This window comes from Calliopsis andreniformis, chromosome 2 (assembly GCF_051401765.1).
Source record: "Calliopsis andreniformis isolate RMS-2024a chromosome 2, iyCalAndr_principal, whole genome shotgun sequence".
Classification (NCBI taxonomy): domain Eukaryota; kingdom Metazoa; phylum Arthropoda; class Insecta; order Hymenoptera; family Andrenidae; genus Calliopsis; species Calliopsis andreniformis.
The window spans coordinates 7,522,091-7,542,376 of record NC_135063.1 but is presented as its reverse complement, the minus strand read 5'-3'; the positions used below and the strand labels follow the sequence as shown (position 1 = coordinate 7,542,376).

At 35.7% G+C, this 20,286-nt stretch overlaps 1 protein-coding gene across 1 annotated transcript in view; it reads right to left on the bottom strand.

The window, feature by feature from the left end:
- Positions 1-20,286, bottom strand: part of LOC143187637 (uncharacterized) — a 167,394-nt gene that overhangs the window by 123,178 nt on the left and 23,930 nt on the right. Inside the window, exon 3 of the mRNA XM_076391877.1 lies at positions 1,838-1,881. Within this exon, the coding sequence (XP_076247992.1) occupies positions 1,838-1,881 (44 nt within the window). The remainder of the gene's footprint in view (positions 1-1,837; positions 1,882-20,286) is intronic.

Sequence of the window (20,286 nt, the reverse complement as noted above, 5' to 3'; positions counted from 1 at the left end):
TGCAGAACAAAAGACAAGAAAAACAACAAATATAGCATGAAGCAACCGTAAAATAGTCGCCTCAGAATCACCTCACAGTACCAGAGATAAACCTCACAGTATCAATGAAAAGCCATTGGAAACAATTTCGTATCGCGTAAGCATCGACAACAATACATTATTTTTTCCAGACCCTGCACGATACTAGACTTTCACGGATACACACGCGACTCGACTGCATAAATTTCTCTCCAGGGGCAGGGTAATCGATTCAGGTCCTCCCAGATCGAGAGGCAGGATCGAAAGGTGAGCGAGCCACGGAGATAGACTCGTTCCCCGTAAAATTGTCGCGAGTGCTACGAGAATTTTTCGGCCTGTCGACATAACAGGCTGAATTCGCCACGACAACGCGCAAGGGGATCATTTAGCAGCGCTTAGCCGATGTTTACGATCGTTTCGTGACTTCCCTTTCACGGGACAAATAAGTCAATCGAGGCGACTCCGAGGCGATCCGACGAATTTACGATCGCTCGTATCGGCACGCCATTTATTTTCGCACACGTGGCTCACGTGCCCCCGCAATATCGCGAGCTCGTGTTTCGGAGATCGTTCGCAAATCGATCGAGCCTGCGATCTGCTCGCGAGTGTGCATTATGGTGCTTGGGGTCTTGCGCAACCGATCGAGCTCGCGATCTTCTGCGCATCGTGCACTACGGCGGGAAAACTGAACTTGGTGCAATCCTCTTTGCAGGACATATACATATCCCGCGTGCACTGTTGTGCATAAGCATTTGGACACTTTGTTACTATTGGAGACACATGAAATACATACAGTTTTTTTATTTATATTAAGTGATATTAGATGTTATACTCATCGATAGATGTAAGTCTTATATAATCGACTAAGATGAGATTTGTAGTCAGAACTATTTTATAGGATTTTATTTGATGTATTTTACATATTGTAACAATGAGAAAGTGTCCAAATATTTATAGACGAATGTGTATATTTCAAAAGTGACATAGCTCAAGAAATGCAATTTTTGAAATCCGGGAGCCTATCCAAAGAATATTTATCAAATAATTACAAATTATTTCAAATAATATGGAGAAGATCATTTACTGTGAGTAACAACTTCTTCTACTGAATTATATGAATAAGATAACCTTCGTTAGCTAATTTTCTTTTCTTTTCAATTTTATTGGGGTTGTATGTATATTTTTTTTAAAGTTCCAAAATAGATTTTCGATTTTCCTGAAAAACATACATTTTAGAGTTGTCACTTTTAAAATGCATGTGCAATATATTTTGTGAATTACGTTCGTATATTATGCATTTGAATTTGTATTGAATGCATTACGTAAAACAGTGCATTTTTCATGATAACAACTGATAAAATTTCAAATTACTGCAAATTCAAAAAAATAAATTAAATTACGAGACCTGTTTTTTTCCATGGTTATCTCTGGTCCCGTATATCATTTGAACAATAAGCTATAGTCCATCGTTAACAGACACGTGGCATAAAATTTACAAGTTTACTGTCGAGCAACAAAATATTGGGTATCGATTCGTCTAACATGTCCAAGAGTTGCAGGTTGTCGTGCATGCGTCAAGTTATGTACACACACATAACTTTTGTATTTACGTGAGCAACTTTATTGATATTTTGAGTAGAATATATGCGTAAGAAACTCGTTTTTCGCGTATTTTTTTCATTGTTTTACGATGACATTTCTGTCAAACATAATCGACTGACTTAGGAAATACTAACAATTAGCAAATATCGATGAGTGTTATATAAGTATTGAACACAAGCGTCAATTACGTCAAAGAGTATCAAACGTTTTCACTCACCAAAGTGGCTTTGAACAGTCTGTCATCACAGTAGCCTTTGTCTCCTGAAAAATGGATAAGAAATTGCTATTAAATATTGTCTGGTCTTCCATGATAAATTGTATCATGTCACCTTGTCCTGCTATGTTTCTGATGGATATTCATTAGGAAAATTTATTCGAATGTAATTAGTATCTTTCATAGTAATAGGATATGAGCTATTTATTTTACATGCAAGAAATTGAGAAATTTCATGCCATCGTCGAGTGTTAGCACGAGAATATTAGTTTACTTTACTTTATGTGTTGCACTCGTTAGCGTGAATTATTTCAATTGCCACGGTGGTCAGCGTGCTCCATACTAATGCTAATCGATTAATTTCAACGCGAAAATAATGCACTAAAAGGATGAACAAGTGTCTTGTTTAGATTGTACATAATTCGAAGTAAAACTAGTATTAGCTTTGTTAATACCAAGGAATTACTTTTTAAAAAATTAATATAAACGTAATCTTATTTTTTAAAATGAAAACTTAATATTTTAACATAATGCTATATCACACTTGTTTCTCGACTTACATGATACTTCTCACAAACGGATAAGCGGTAAGTAATCCTTTAATTTATGCGACACTCTTTATTTCGCTCCTTCCTCTGTACATTTTTCGTCACAATATGTATCATATAAATTTCAAATAAAGTGAATTTGGAATAAAATTCCACATTCATTAATTTTTGTACCGCAATACAAGTCAAATGGCAACATGTACCCTACATAAATCGAGGGATAAGTACACTTTAATACTTCCATCAGATTATCCCATAATTAACGACGTTCCTCGTTCCATATTTTGGCTGGACGAGGCAGATATTTTTGAAAAAGAAATGAAAAAATGATTTCAAAGTGGCAGAATAATGGTAGAAAGTAACAGCCAGTGTATCGATGTTCAGATATTAAAATTTGCCATCCAGTATATTTTTACATTATTATATTCTAATTTCTTAAAGACCCCACAAAAATGTCACATTACGATTTTAACAATTTCTCTAGCACAGTTGAAGAAATACACTCGAACCCTTTAATTAAATCCTATTCCTGCTACAGAACTATTCCGCATATCGGTTTTCTGCAAGCTTAACGTCTCAATCCGCCGAATGGAGCGTTACTGCTCGTTAAGCTTTCGTATCGAATTCAACGTTACATCGGTCTCCGTTACCCGATAATGATTAATTAAATTGTTCAATCGCTGAGGGTATTGGATTTCCGGAGTTCCCTTGGTTACAGTGCAGCAGGGGGAACTCGTTCAAGGATATGCCTAGTGAAAGCGTTTCGCGTTTTTCCCTTGCACGTTGCATCTATGAAATCGTTCAATGAAATTGCGTACCTGTTGCATTTCAATACCTATACGCTATCGATAACCGAGTGCGTTTTTTAGGCGTTTCTCTTTTCTCTCCTTTTTTCTCTTTTGCGCTTTTCAGCGGCGAAGCCTACTGCGCAACGTAGAGATACAGAAAATATATCGATCCGATGGATATCCACGAGATCGTGGCGTTCTCATATGCGCAAACAGTGGATGAATATACAGCAGTTGTGTGTTAACAAGTGCAGAGCTAACAAGGTCGTTTCCCGCGTATCTCGATCTTTCTCGCTTCCCATCGATGCTGTGGGAAATACTGCTGCGGTCCTTGTGAATCGAAAAAGTGAGATTGCGTACGAATCAGTGGTAATGTTTCTTGTTGAATGTTAGATCTATTCCATGGATTTTGTTGTTTAAGTACATGGATATAGCTTGACCTTCTTTGTCTGCACTTTCGAAAAAGAGAAAAAGAAGAGGCAATTGGAAATATTATGTTTTAACTTTCTGTTAATTTTTGAGCGTAGTTCTTGTTTAGATCTAGGTGACGATAATTTAATTATACTATCTTATGAATTCAAAGTCATCTTGAGTTTTTAAATTAGAAGATAAGATTTTTAGATCAATTTTGAAACCCTAGATTTAAGGGCTGATTGTGAGAATAGAGTTATAATTTAAACAGAATCTACTTTAGAGAATTATTCAAGCTGAGAAATCAAGATCCTACTGTAATACAGGATGTTGGCTAACAGATATAAGAAATTTTGAGGAGTGATTCCACATGCTAAAATCAGACAAAAATGAAAAATGACGGAATTGAGATTAAGGCTTCGTTTCTGAGTTATTAATGGTGAAAAATAGGTACACATAAAATGTACGAGAATTGTGTCTGACTTGGGACTCATTCTACTGCCACTGTCCATTAGCCAGACTAGCGGCAGAGTATCAGTAGAATGGATCCTTAAGTCAGACACATTTCACGAGTATTTCAATCGTTTCCTCCACAACTAATAACTTGAAAACGAAGTCTCAAATGCAGTTTCAGTATTCTTGCCTTTCCTCTTATCTTAACATACGTACATATAGAATCACAGTTAAAGTTAAATTTTCTGATACCTGTTGTTGAACACCCTGTGTAATTTATTAATCATGAAATACATAAGCTCTTGAAAAGTGAATTCGTAGGCGCTGGAGAACGCGTTCGTTTTTATCAAGTGAAACTCAACGAAAGTTCCTCGAGTTTCTAGCAAGTTTCACCGATGAGCTCGAGGAAGATTTATGCCCGGAAGATCGAAAGGAATATCATCTGTGAAACGCGATCGGTCGTTCAAAGAGCATAGAGGATCCACGATCGCGTATCTGATCCCATGGGGAAAAAGTTGCTTTAGAATAAACTTGTCAAAAGTCGACGAAGCGAGACGTTTGATCGTTGATCGTTATCTGGCCGCGGGTAATCGGCCGATCGAATGCAAGAGGTTAAGTGGACCCGCGGCCGCGAGTAATGGCGGCCGATTTAGCAACCGTTTCGGACAAACCGGCGAGCGATCGTCTAAATTAGCGTCAGACAGGACGGTGATTTCGCTTGCCTTTCTTTCGAGGGGCCACGATCGCCTTTTTCAACCCGATCGTCGACCCGATTTCGCGAGACCGTCTCTCTGGCTTCGAACGACGATCCATTTGGTGATTCTAAGCTGGTACTGATTTAACGATACCGATTTGGCGTGATCAGAGCAGCGAGAACGATAACATGGAAAATCATGTGCCTTAGAACGTGATGAAACTATTATTTTGAAAATTTAAAGTAAAATAAAAGCCAGTCGTCAATTTATAGTTATTTGGAAAATGTAGTTAGAGTATATTTTTATTATATTATATTTGCAGATGTTGTATTATTCTGCTCAAGAAAGCAATTTCTTTCGGTACTTTAAGTACGAATCAAAATACAGTTCATACGAATTATCTGGTGTCAGATGATAAAAGGAACGTTATAAAATTCTGGAAACTCTGATTCATGAGCTGAAGTCAAATTGACTTTTTATAAGTTATAGTAACGTAGAGCATTTACTAAGCACTGCGAAATTATTTAAAGAATGCAGTCTTCTCAAATGTGATCTATTTTACGATTTTTAACACCGATTTTCCTTTATGGAAAAATAGTATTAAACTGATAGTAAACATGTGCACCTAGTTGAATATATTAAAAAAAACAGGTATTGATGACTAGAACTAGTGGAGCATTTTTCAACCAAAACTTTTCTAAAAAAATTATTTTAACATTTATAACAGAATTGGTATGAAAATAATAGACAAATGAAGAGGAAATACTCTGCATACTATTATCCCTTTGTAAGTTTGATCACATGTCATTTAAGTTCTACCTAAATGATGTATTTACTTCAATTGACAAGTGGAACAGAATCGACCTGCACAAGAATTTTTATTTCATGGATTACAATTTCACGATTGTACATCATCTAAAGCCTTTAATTCGGGATGTCGCTTAATGTCAGACTTGATCAGCGAAATGCACACGTGTGCATAGCGAATTCCAGCGAGCCTGAACCCTCGCGAGCAAAAGCGGTTAGAAGGTGAAAGTGGAAAGTTCTCATTCCGGAGTATCAAATGCTTTACAATCATTCTGAGATTCTTCCGTACTGCGACATATAATTAACATCGTTATTAAATTGTAATCTCGTTACTCTGTTCTGTTGTAGTGCAGTGCTATTAAGTTACAGAACAGGTCTCTATAATTTGGCCGCAACTATCTTTAGCGAAAACTGATTGCTGCCATTGGGTCTGAATTGTGGGATACCAATCATGTTCATCTGGTCTGAAATCTTATTTCTTTTATGCAACATTGTATTGCAAACTTATTTTATCGATTTCCCAATGACTGCGATTTTTTATTTCAAATATTATTAATAGTATCTACTTAGATTGAATTGGAATTTCGTTCTGACTATAATGCCACAGCTACCATGTCATGTCAGTAAAGATCAAAGTAAGATCGATGATAGTTCTTTTCAACAATTACCATAGAATGCTGGTGCCATGCAAAAGGATTGCGTGTAAAGATTTCTGAAACTGACCTTCGAATTACCACTTCGATTACTGCGGGTCGTGTCCATAGTTGCACGCACAACTTGTATCGATTGGGTTAACAGCGAACAAGAAAAACGAACTAAACGCACATTTTTTGCGAAACTGCGTACCATTTTTGTCTTATATCGTTATCAGTGCATGTAGATAACCCTTGATCCTGATTACCTATCGTCTCCTGACCTACTGTACAAAAATACACGGGTCCAGTCGAAAAAGATTGTTCAGAATTTTGTAATTCATAGCTTTTCACTAAAAAATGACAGAATTTCCAATCAACCTAATACATACCATTCAATATATATATGCATCTTCTATACCATTTTTTTATTTAAACTTCCTTTCATATATTAAACAGTCTACGACACTGTTTTCGTTACACGTGCTTTCATTTCGCCGTAATTATGTCACCTGATTTTATTGCTCAGCAAAGAATATCGACCACCTTGGCTGTTCACGTGGAACACGCGACATCTGTCCGGAAATCGACAGAACAGCTAACAGATTATTGGAAGAATATTGACACTTCTGCTGCGGTTACGTAATTAATAACAACTGTACCTAAGACAGTGACTTGATGATGTGCGACCTTGTTGTAATGGCGAACGAACGCTACACGCGCAGCTCGCTTTCCCTTCAATTATACGTTGCTTTATCGTACCAGGAACCGACGGATAGCATTTTTCCGGTTTTGGTGGTTAGCGAGTATCTCGATTGACGATCTTCCCTCGAAGCTTGCATTCGTTTTCGAACGACACCCCCGCTCCATTTGACAACTTTTCTATTTATTTTAAATTATGTCTATTCATTTCGAATTTTTTTGCTATTTCAAACTATACTCATTTTGAATTTTTTATTATTTCACATTACATGGGCCATAGAATTAGTCTTTCTAGAGCTACAAATGAATTTAAAAGATATTTAACTAGAATTGATTTTATCCTTATCAGTATAGGATAAATTTCTATTTCTCTCTCTTTATCAATATTCAAGAGTCATATCCTCTATTCAACCTTGATAACGATGATAAAAAGGTACCTTTTATTACCTAGTATTTCTAATTCTGTTTTATACTCCTTCGTTGATTGGATCAATTTATCAGTTCGTAACATTAAACCTTTGTTGGTATACTGCACGTAGAATGCAGCGATAAAACCAAGCATATCGTATTATAACTACCCGTTAAAATTTTCGAGTGTATACAAAGGCGCACCTTCTTGTAAAATGTTTGATAAATGAAAATGAAATATATAATATTAATATATCTGAAAAGACATTTGCAATATTTAAGTACTCATAAAGTATACTCAGGTGTAAAATTAGAAAATGATCTGGCCCTGCTTTCTACGCAATCGACTATGGAAAAGTTATCCCTTTCGATTTCTCGGATCAGATGGCAACAAGTTTATTGCAGTTGCATGACTGATCTATTTATTCTTGAATCTATCATTTCGACAGTAAATCGGTTGCTATTTCAAGTCGACTGAAAGATCGAAAAAAGGTAAATGACGTACTTCGAAACTGTCGATTCAGAGAAAATTACAATTCCAGGCTCATGACCGATTATATATTTGGCAAGCGAATTATCGCTTTAGCGAAACGATAGTGATTGGTACGATATTGCTCCGTTTAAATTTCGCTGTCGATCGGTTCATCGTTCGTTGAATGTAAATTTCACTGCTATTATTAAGAATACCGCAATCTTATCTTTTGCGATATATTCGCACTTTTGATTTTTTTACTCGAGTCCCAATTTTTATTTAATCACGAGGAATCAGTATTGAGTTCCTGAAATATATGACTCTGTTGATGATTTCTGATGCGATGCAAATTCAGAAGATATAAAAAATAAATGTGGATTCCTGGAATGTTTATACGGGATTCTTACCATCCTCTGTCTTTTTCATTTATTTACAACTCATAAATTAAATATAAAGTATTTGTGTGTTTCAATCAAGAAAAAAAGAAGATTGTAAACCTTCAAGAGAAGCCAAGAAGAAAATATGAATTTATAAATATTGTAAATAAGCAAAACAAATTTAAATCACCACTTAAAAGAAGAATAAAACTGGCTGTTTACATAAAGGTCATCAAGAAAAGCAAACTCTTCAATCAATTATTTACACTAAAATATCATTCTAAAAATTAGTTTATACTATTCAAAAAGGTTCATTCTACAAAAGCAAATTCTATTGTAGAAGTACACATAGTCTCGATACAAGAATTATAGACACTACGAGTAAAAAGAATTATTCCTAGACAACTAACATAAATCATCTTCAAATAATTTCACTCAAGTAACACCCAGTTCTGTCTCAAACACCCCAATTAACAGCAATAAATTCCTCCCAAAGATCATCGAATCAATTTATGTATACACGACCACTCCAACGAACAATCTATTTATAATCGCCACGTTGTGGTTTCGAAAGTGCTGCGTCTAAATAAAGCAGCTCTACTACAACTCCATACCAAGGGGCCCAATTGTCCTGTCCTTTCAACCCTCGAAAGTTTTCCACGCGACGCAGGGACATCTATGTAATCAACGTGGTCTGAGCGAGACGATTAGGACCAAGGGGGAAAACCGACGCCACGTTATCACACAAAATAAAACAGACTGGATGCTCTCTTGTGGTATCGTCGCGCTGGCGCGTCTGTCTACCATTAATCTTGTTTTCGAACGCTCGGGGGGGTAATCGATTCGACCTACTAAGGAAGATAGGTACGTGCTCGGCTACGAGGTGGTTTTTTCCCCAACGATAGCCGACGTTCACGCTGGACTCGGCGATTTTGTTCCTGGCTCTCGTTACCGATCCACTCATTAACCGTGCCGATTAATCGCCGAGCGTACTACGTGAGGGGTCGCGTGACCCCTCTGATGAAGAAAACAGCCGCGTTGTCGATAAATCCTCCTCGAATCGAGGTGATCGCGAGCGTGCCTTGGCTTTATCCGACGTTGCGTATGATCGATCCAGCATATTGGAAAGGAATCTACCGCGGAGTCTAAGACAGACTGAAATGAGTATTTGCCTGCTAGAGTGATCTAGATGAGTTTGGGGTATTTCGTAACGATCGAGAAATTTCTTTCGTGTAATTAACTTGTGGGGAGCGAGGAAATTGATCGGTATCGTTGCTTAACTGGAAATTTAAGACCGAAATTGTCATTGCTTGAGCAACTGTTTTAGTTGATTCGAATAGTTAGATGTTTGATACATGTTTTTTATTTCTTTTTCATATTGGAATAAGATTTTTAGATTTGTTAAGGGAGATTTTAGAGGTAGGTAAATCATTGGAAGAGTTGTGTTAATGAGATGTACCTATAATTTATTTTTATATTTACTATGGTTGTGAAAGATTTGTAGAGAAAGTATCAATGATTTATAGGGAAATTGTTTGTTTCATCCCTTAATTTTGTGTCAGTTTTCAGGATCCTGTATGGGGAAAGGTAATATCCAATTATTTGTAAGAGTATATTTTAAGTGAAATAGACAGTAATCAATTCCCTTTTGGTTTCTATATCTCCCATTTAGAGATGAAATATTATACATAAGTGTATAATATACTCTTTGACAACCCTTTTTGTAGGATATCTACCCTTAAGGTCTCCCACTAGCTTCTAAACGGAATGGTAGATCACAATGATATTAAGGTCAATACATATATTTAGATACCTATACCATTCTGTTATTCTTCACTGTTCAGTTGTTTAAAGTAGTGAAGATTTTAAAACAATTTTAAAACATTGTTTGTGGAGAACAACTTTAGTGCGTAAAGTAAAAATTAAGTAAGTAGTTTTAAAAATATTTTCAGTGAATCAGCATGTTCGTGCCAACTAGTCAGACACGCACGAATGTTCAGTGCGTGTAATATAATTTTTTCCTTGTGGCGGGAAGCCAGTTTAAAAGAGAGGTGAAAGTGAAATTTCACTCGTTTTCTTTTCCTATGATATAGGACGTCGATAACGATTGCAACGACAGTCCTTCAATACGTTCAATTCTCATTTCTCTTTAGTAGAAGTAGAATTCTGTTTACGTAGTTTCTACATTATTCTCATTAGAAGTTCCTAATATTTGCTAAGCACTGCGTAATATTAGATACGAAATTTTTAATTAGTATCCATGAATAGATTCATTTAGCTACTCTAAGTATTGCCAGAATGTTCATTCGAAAGTTCATTAAATATAGATGATATTTGAATAATCATTCCAAATGCCAACTTGTTTTCATATTGTAAATACTCACATAAGTACTTCTCAAGTATTAATATTATAAATAGTATAAGCTGGAAATACTTAACAATTCAAGTAAGCACTTCGATTCAATCGCAGCATTGAATCGAAGGAAATTCAGGTTCATTTGAGCATCTTAATAGGAAGTCATCGAAGAGCCACGCAGTTTTGTAGTTGCATTAACACGCGCAAGTAACGAAACCAATAGAATTGTCAACAGTGGAAGCAGAATACAGAGAACCACAGCCAACTTTCACCGCTTTTCAATCAGTCTGTCGATCAAACCGCAGAGATGTATCGATCGATAGATCGATCGCGGGACAATCTCCTTCCGACGAATGCTTGTTCACCACTGCCCATGCGTCATCTGATACGAAGCTTGGTGGCAAGGGAGAAAGTGTATTAATGACTATCAACATCAAATAGTAACGTCATTTCCATGAGATACCTAAACTTTCAGTGTTCTCTAGATAAATTATAAATTTTTGTCAGTCTAATACCTGACGTTAATTAACATCCTTAAATTCTACAATCTACTGTTAAAAAATGATCAAAACCTGTAATTTAAGCAACCCATTAAGTATCATACACACATAAACTTACATGGATGTTATTAATAAGGAAGTTCTAACGCCAAGCATAATTTAATCAATCAGTTTTATAATTTCTAAGAATTTGTACCTTTTTTATTGCGTGATTCAGGATTAGGAAGCAACCGGGTGGACTACAGATTAAAATGTAGATAATGATGTTGCAGCCAAACTTTTGATCGTTAGTATATACCACGTCACGATGATTGATGTACTTTCAGTTGATTTAAAGTGTTTACAGTGCTATCGTGCCTCGAGATTAACCCGAATGCTTGTTGACTGGCAACGTCTACAACATTTCACGAATGCTTGAAGAAATCAGCATTTATTAAGCATGAAGGAAGCAGTTAGTGTTCGTGTACGTGGGTTCAGTGAGTTTTAGAAGCGAAAATCTAGGCAAACTAATTTGATCGATTGAATTAGCAGTTTTTACTATTCTGTACAGAGGGTAAATTAAAATGAATGATAAATAAGCGACTGTATTTGATTGCTCAACTAGATATCATTTTGCTGCATGAGAGATAGATACATTTAAAAAAAGTTGTGAACTTTAAGATACCACGAAAAATGAACTCCAAATCTTGTATAAATTTTTTTCATTATACTGAGATAGAAAACATTGTAAAACTGATTAAAAATATTGAATTCAAGTGAAAAATATTTTGCTACATAGTATAACTGTAATAAGTATTTTATTAAGTGATTTCAAATTTTCGCCTGTCATGGTACTGATGGTAAAAATGTACATTAATCCTTCACGCAGAAATTCAGCATACACGATCATCCTTCCGCGTCACAGATATCACCATGAAATTTATCAACCCCAGAGGCGACGGTTGTCGCCTCCTCGATTTTACTTTCCTCGAAATCTTATCGACCCATTAAGTCAACCGAGGCTGTACTCGCGCGAGTTCCTCTTATTAATCGCACAGCCACGGTAAGCTAACGCGCGTAATTAGTTACCGAGAGAGACGAAATTCTCGTCAGATTGTTCTTTGCCTTATCTGTGTCCGATGAATAATTGCATTTCTTCGTTTGCAATGTCGTCGTGAAAACGGAAGCGCTTAACGAAGGAGTGAAATCGGCCATTTCGTGGAAATCGTGCTCCGATCAGGATGCAGAGCTGATTTCTCAAACGATGCACACCGAAGTGAGTCATCGAGCGTGCTGCACGTGGAAAAAAGTTTCTATCACCTACATACCTATTTGCCAGCCCGTGTGACAAGAATGTTTAATTCGTGGCCCGCCGCCTCGTTAAAAACTGTAACGATGCTGGTCGTACTCGACCAGTGGAATCCCGTTTTCGTGAAATAAGAGTTAGCTTACCAATGATAACGAAATTTCAGAAATTCTGGATCGAAAAATTGAACATTTTTCATTTGGTTATGAAAACGAGGTATTATTGGAAGTTTTAATAATATTTATTGCTTTCATACAATCAATGGATTTTAAAAAGGAAATTCTATTGTTTCTATGGAATATAATTTTAAAGAGGCGATTGAACTGTTTCCATCCAATATAGCTCTAAATGAAGAATCCATATAGCCACAAAAGACTATAGTAGTTAATGTTTTTCTACTGAAGATAAGAAAGAATGGGAAATAGAAAAATATTTTGTTCGACCCATATGTAAAATGTGTATCTATAAAAATTAGTGTTTTTGTATGTTATATGAGATAGTAAGAAGATTTTGTTTCCTGGGAAGAATTTATGTAGTAAATCGGCATCTAGTTTTCTTATAAATGATAATCCAAGCATTCCCCAGGAATTTCAAGGAAAGAATATTAATATTACGAGCACGTACTAAACGTGCTCGAAGTGAGTTTAAACACACACGCGGACGTGTTTCGTTTCAGAATTCAAAGACTTGTTAAGCCATTCACCTCGCAATTAGATAATTCGATTTTTCTTGTATTTTAAGTAACCATATTTACTAAAACAAAAATTGAGAACAGAAATCAAAAACATTCGCAAAAAGAAAACAGTACCAAAGATAAATCTCATTTGCTACATTAACGCGTCATACTTAAAAAAATGATAGTCAAAGTATGTATTCAGTTTCATGAACCGATAGCAAGTATCAAACGACATTAACAAGCAGTTCAGAATTAAATTGTACAAAATATTTTTTATCGTTATTGTTTCAGATAGGAATTATCGACATTTCCAATAATTTATTTCATTTTAAGTAACTCTTAGCAATACAATCATATAGTTGACTTCATGACCACCAGCTCCAAATCTACTCAATAGCAAGGAAAGCTTTGAAAAAGTACTTAAATACCTAAAAACGACAAACCAACTCAATCTCATATAAAACTACATAGCCATAGTCGCAAATAATCTCGTAGTTGATGCAACTTTAAAATGGAAAAAAATCAAAGTTCCAGCTTTCAAAACAAAAGGATCATAAGTCAAAATTTTGACTCTTAAGCGAAAAGAAAACTTCTTGAGTACTTAAATAATGCTCAATTAACATATATTCACCAAGCACCAGAATCACAGAAATTTTTAAACAGATACCTACTGAACTGCAGAAATGCTCGACTACTGGCGACATCCTTTCATCAACTCTCTAATCAATAAGAACTAGAAAGGGTTATCATATAGCAACACACAGCGACAGAACGGTTTCAATCATCCATGGAATTAAAACTTAACAATCCCATGGACCTTCTCAAACCCCCAGAGAGATTATGTATCGTGTTTACTCAACTGTAATCGCAAGCAGCGAAACCTGTCGAGAACCTATCTAAAGCGGACGTCAACTGTGGTGTTCACATCGTGGTAAATCGAGAGGCTGAACGCCGTGTCGGAAGAACGATTATCTTCCGGCCGGTAATGAATAATTAATTTCTCGTCTAACGCAATTAGTCGGGCCGCGCGAACGAGCCGCTAATGGCACGTCACGTTATAGAGGTCAGCAAAAATCCAGGAGGTGTATTCGACGCGTGACTAAGCGTAGGCAAGCTTGTATGCTAATTCGAGGGCAGAGCCCTCCCGTGGTATGTACACACAGGGTGTGACTACGAAGTCACAATGGAGGAATCCTACGATATTTTTAGTTCGAAGATAATTAACATCCGTATTGATGCAAAGGTTGTGCTACGAGCGATCGGGATGCAGGTTGACAGAGGTTACGATTTTTCTCGACAGCTGAACATGCAGTGGGCACAGAGTGGGTTGTCACATTTTTGTCATTGCTGGTCTTTTAATAGGTGTGCGCAAAGATTTTTTACAATGCTGTGCAGGATGTTTGATAGCAGGTGTCAGTATAAGACGAGAATAAAAAATGATAAAATTGCGTGTGAGGGTTCATTCGTGAGTTATTAGTTGCGCAAAGTATGCCTAAAACGGAGAGGAAATGTGTCTGACTTGGGGATTTATTCTACTACCTGCGTGCAGTAGCTAGTAGCTAGGTCAGACGCAGCAACGTTCGTTGAATACTTCAGTAGAATAAGACTAGTCAGCCACACTTCACTCGTGGTTTAAGCATTACTTCAACAATCAATAATATGTAAATGAAGCCTCAAACGCAATTACGTTATTTTTCATTTTCATCTTATTTTGGCATGCAGAATGACCCCTTCAGGTTTCTAATACTTGATGTTGAATACCTTGTTTAATAGGAATAATAATACTAACACTAATAACATGAAACCTTAATGTTATTCGATTTTCAATCAAGCAAAATGCTTGCAAAATTTATTTCCAAGAATTCTGGATTTGGATGGTAAATAATTTGCAATGATTCGGAGAAGGCTGTTTTGCTAGCTATGTACTTTTCGTCTGCGATTATGCTGCATGTGCTGAAAGAATTGTGCGTAATAGTAGGCTCGAATAAAGTTATCGGCTGGAAGGTAGCCATTATCGGCAATTTAAGGATGCAACTGTTATTTTCGAGTTCATCATTATCCAGATTGGTCTTGCAGTTAGGTTCCTCGTCGTCTCGGTATTCTCCTTACAACTTTAAAGTGGACGTTAATACTACCAATATTTGATGTCTGGTTCCTTATACTGATTGTTGTTAACATATTTCACCTAATTATATGTATAATTTCTGTCCCAAATTATTATAATTTTGCATGTATTAAACAGCCTTAAATCCAATACTCTCCATATTTTCTTATTTTACATTTATTTTGGAATTGTACGTATATCATTAAATATTCATACCACTTACAATAATTAATCTTACGTTATACCACTGAGATCCCTCACAAGTGGAAGGTAGCATGTAAAATGCTACACCGCCTGTTTCTACAGCTACGTTCTCTAGTTCGTCAACTGTGCACACCTGTTTCGAAATAAATTAATTCGCAATTAACCAAACACGTTTGCTGGCACACTTCAATCCTCCCAAGCAGCTGTTTATACAACGCCGAAACGCGGTTGCTTATCGCGTGGCGTGCCAACGCGACTGTTCCATGGCTGTCAGAAAAATCGATCTAACGTCGATTCACGGCAAGATAAGAAAAATCGTCAGGAAGTCAAACGATCGTTTCCTTTCTATTTGACCGCAGGAAAGCGATTCGTAGCCGCCAAGAAGCGGCTTACAGTTAACGTGACGCCGCGACCGAGCGAAATGTCAGGCCGAGAATTTGCATTTCCTAAATGCCACTGCGTGAAATCGCCCCGACTCGGTGCTACATAGAGATTGGTCTTCTTTGGCTGATTGAAAGTCTATCTTTCGCCTTTTTTCGGAAAAATATTCAGCTTTGAAGAAACAAAATGTCGAGTATTTGAAGTCTTCATAAGCATTAAAATTTTGTTAGAATTCTGGTAGCGATCGTTGCAGAAATTATTTTCGACTATGTTATGTTAGTAGTATTAATAGAAGTATTGGTCATATTAGTGATAATAATTGTAATTTTTTCCTATTTATTAAATTTCCAATGTCATTTTTACAATAATTAGGTCGTTTTAAGTAAAAAAAGGAAATAATGGTTTCCTTATCAATGGTCCTAACATGCTCTGGTTTTCAAAATTATTCACCTTGAGATATAGTGAAACTTTAAACTGAATCAACTTTGTGAATTTAGAGGAAATTTTTAAAATTGTGTGACGATATTTGAGTTCAGCAATCTGTGTATATTTAATTTTTCTGTTGATTAGAACACGTAATTATTACATACATTAATAATTAATTTCTTTGTAATGTCATTATATTTAAATATTATTGAAGTGAAAGTTGTACTTTCATCCGTAAAAGAGGAAAGTACAAAGCAATTAAATTTTACTATCAAGCTTGAAAAAATAAAACTGAATTCTTGCTGTATAAACTACATGTAGTACAGTGCATCTCTTAATTTTAATTTTAAATGATGCCCGGCATCTATCTTATTGCCAGTCTGTATGAAATAAACACAGGTTTTATAACATTTTTAAATAACTTTCTCTCGAAATATTTTTTACTAATATGTATAAAATTTTATTACGATTTAAGGAAAGCAAGAAAAGTATTTAATTCTATACCGTAGCTTTGGTGAAATCGAACTGATCGTATGCGGGTACCGTGTCCTAAAATCGGTACGGTCAAGAATCGAATGCAAACCTGTTTCCTACAGGTGGGTGCTCTTTCGTACGGCTCGTTACATAGATAATAGTACCTAGTCGTTAAACTTGTTATTCACGTGTGTTCCGTAATTTATGAGTCCTAGTTATTTATAATCATTAACAACTCTTAGCCCTTATGAGACCTTTCTTGGAACTCAATTTAAAATTAACACCAAATGTAAAAGTTAATAAGTATATCTATAGATCGTGAATTAATTTTAATTAAATGCAACATATTGTACAATTTGTAATTGCAGTCTTTCTGTCTCATGTACAAAGTAAGCCTCATGATCTTTCTTTAAGTTAAATTTTAAGTGAGGTCCTTGTTCTTGAGTTCACAAAAAATTGTTGAAGATAACAACTATGTATTAATATTAATGGGTTGTCAGGACGTGTAAGGTGCGAAGAAAAATTCTTTGAAGGGTTATTTTTCTTCAGAATAATCGACTATGTACTTTAGATAGCGTAGGAGGTGCGATTCCTCTTTGAAGTAATCAAAGACAGCTTTCTTCAGGAGCTTTTTTTTCTACAGAGTAATCGAACACTTCACAGAGCGTGGGAGGAGCCATTTTTCTTAAAAGCATTGGCCTGCTTCGTACGACATACGGAAGGTAATTTTTTCAAGAAGTCATTTCTCTTCGAAGAGAGCAAGGGTGGACATAAAAAGTATGAAGAATGGATGCAATCTTCTCCAAAATTGGTTTAATACTTTTACGAGTTACTCAATATGTCTCTCGTATACAAAATTTCTGTGTGTACTTTTTAAACTACATCTTTTAACTATATCTGTTTACATAAATATATAAAAATACTATAATAATACTATCAAATTTTGTATAATATAATATTTTTCCTTTTAATGATTTCCCTATCTCAACTTGTGTAATACATTTACTCATTGAACTGCTACATTTGTAAAATTCTATTCTAATACATGCCTTATAAATTTTCTCATAAATTGTATTTTATCATCAAATTATATATAGAACATTATCGTAAAACAAAAACAAAACGTGTTTGTGGGTAAATAGATTTAAACTACAAAGATACCTATGAATATTCATCAGCAATAGCAGGAAGAGGGGTCTGATGCAAATGATGTAACTGCATAATGCAGTTGCTCAATTTGACACGTTTGCTACCTTGTGATAAAGCCAGCATATCACACGCGCGGTTAGGTTCGCGATAGGTTCAGTTGTTTCGAGTATACAACAGGCATATAGATTGCATTATTAATTACGCAGGTGTCGTCGCGATAATAAGGTCAACAATCCCTTGAAACTGATAAAATGATTACGTAAGTTGAAAAACAAATAAAACACTGTGGTTTAAATGTTTAATTAGGTCAATCCCTGTCATTTCTATTTTTCAATTACGATATGAAATTTGACATTATTAATTAAATGATATTTAATTACCATATATAATATCGATAAAAATGAACTACTGTCAACACACGAAAATATTAGTATGTCACGTTCCCATGTCATTGTACATTATTAAATTCCCAATCACTGTCAAATCTTAAAAGGAAAGGTACCCAGAGATCACTGACATGCCACGTCCGCTGGCTGGACCACCGGCAACTTTCCATTCGTCCTGAATCACTTTGCAAATGATAATTCGCATAAAAAAAAAAATGGTAAATGGTCCTCTCGGGGAGGTCAACGCATTGTCGGACAGTAAAACAGAGGGACGTGCATGGGAGGAATCATCATCCGCGCGTCTTATGTTCCAGCTGAAACGACGCGTGGATATTCAATGAAGATAGTGCAATCCTTTGGCTTCCTCTTTAGACCAGCGTTCCAGGCTACGAGGGGGATAGAGAATAAATGATAATCCGAGCCCTCTTCGCTGGGAATATTAAGTGAAGATGGTGAATGGGAGTCGCGGGTTTCGACGAACGACGATATCCATAATGCTTTCTAAATCTGTTATTTATTGCATTCGCTAGACACGTATCGGGGATTTTGTTAGAATTTATTGTACAATGTTTATTTCAGCCAAATGGTCATCTTGACAACGCGAATCGTTTGAGGTATCGAGCATGTTCCCCACGACACGAATTCCGAGAAACATCTGTATGAAATGTAAAGGGAAACTTTGCGTAATTTCTTGTAGATTGTAGGATTAATGGAAGAACAGGATTTATTGCACCGATATTGTGCCTATGAAGATGTAATTGCATCGTTAGATCAGGTCAAAGAGTTCGATAGATTTGACGTTATTTCTTTTGAGTAGTACTTTTTGTGTAGATTTAATTGTGAGTCTCAATGAGCCATTTTTGAAATGTTCCAAATGTTGAAATTCGAAAATAATTACAATACAGTGTAAATTAATTAGAATTGAAAATACTTATCTTAATTCAAGAATACAAAGTAATCTTCTTACTTTATTATTGTTTGTTGTTATAGCGTTACATGTAATATTCATACAAAATTGATTTTCAGAATCACTTCCCTGCAGCACGTTCCTCATTCGGGTGATTATATTCCAATTATCTGTTGTTAATGAATCAATAAAGCGATATCGTGATGGCTATCTCGTTTCTTTGAACAACTGCAACCACGAACTACCGCGTGCTCATCAACTTCCTTACATTAATTCAGCTTCAAGGATCCTGATCTATCAGCCTTACTATTGGCTTATTTTTAGAACGACGAATAATTAAGTTCTCGTTCGAGCCTTATTTACATTTTATTATGCAGTGGATTTTCGTCTTCAACGCTACTTCGGCTTCAATATGTGAAATGTGTAAAGCTGTTCTTTTGCACAATTTTTTAAGTAGTTTTTCTGTTCCAAAATTCGATTTTTTGTTTATTTTTTAAACTAATAGTATATTACATGAAACTAGAATTAAAAATACAGGGTGTTTCTAAACAAGTGGAACATTTTTGGAGGATAAGTACTAGATACGAAAACAATTAAAAAAATTCATGTGCAGAAACTCTTAGTTTTTTAGTTAAAGCATGAACTTTTTTCATTGTCTCTGTATCTAGAATTCACCCTCCAAAAATGCCCCACATGTTTGCAAACCCTTTGATATCTTTGATTAGAAAACTATGAAATGGTTAAAACTAAAATTGCCTTAAAAATTGAAACTGAGAGTTTGACAATAGTAGCAATAGTTCCAAGTTAATCTTACCTCAAAGACAAGTCAAACATATTCTTTTTCAAGTCACTAGTTACCAAGTGCTGACTCGTTTAAAACACTGACGTTATCTAGTCAAGTACATCGCATATAGGATCTAAGATGTCAGATATATCGAGTGTGCGTATAGTTGTTCGACGACATTCGTCGCGATTATTGCTAACATTGACAAACTTCTTGACGCGTATTCTTCCTAATATCAAGTTCGAGGAAAGATTCCGACTATTTATTGGCCACTCGACCGGACGTTACGTCTTTAAACCCATCGAAGACTTAATTAATGTCGTGTACAATTATCGTAAAGAGTTGAAACTACTCCTGGAAATGTGGACGATACTCATCGTGAAGCGTTAATTATGGATCTCGAGATTGCATTTAGAAATTCTCTGGGAATTTTAGATGTACATCAAAGATAACTGGCATCCAATTGGAAGCGAGACGTTCGGGGGACTTTGATGTATGGAAATGATCCTTGATTTTCGAGTGGACCG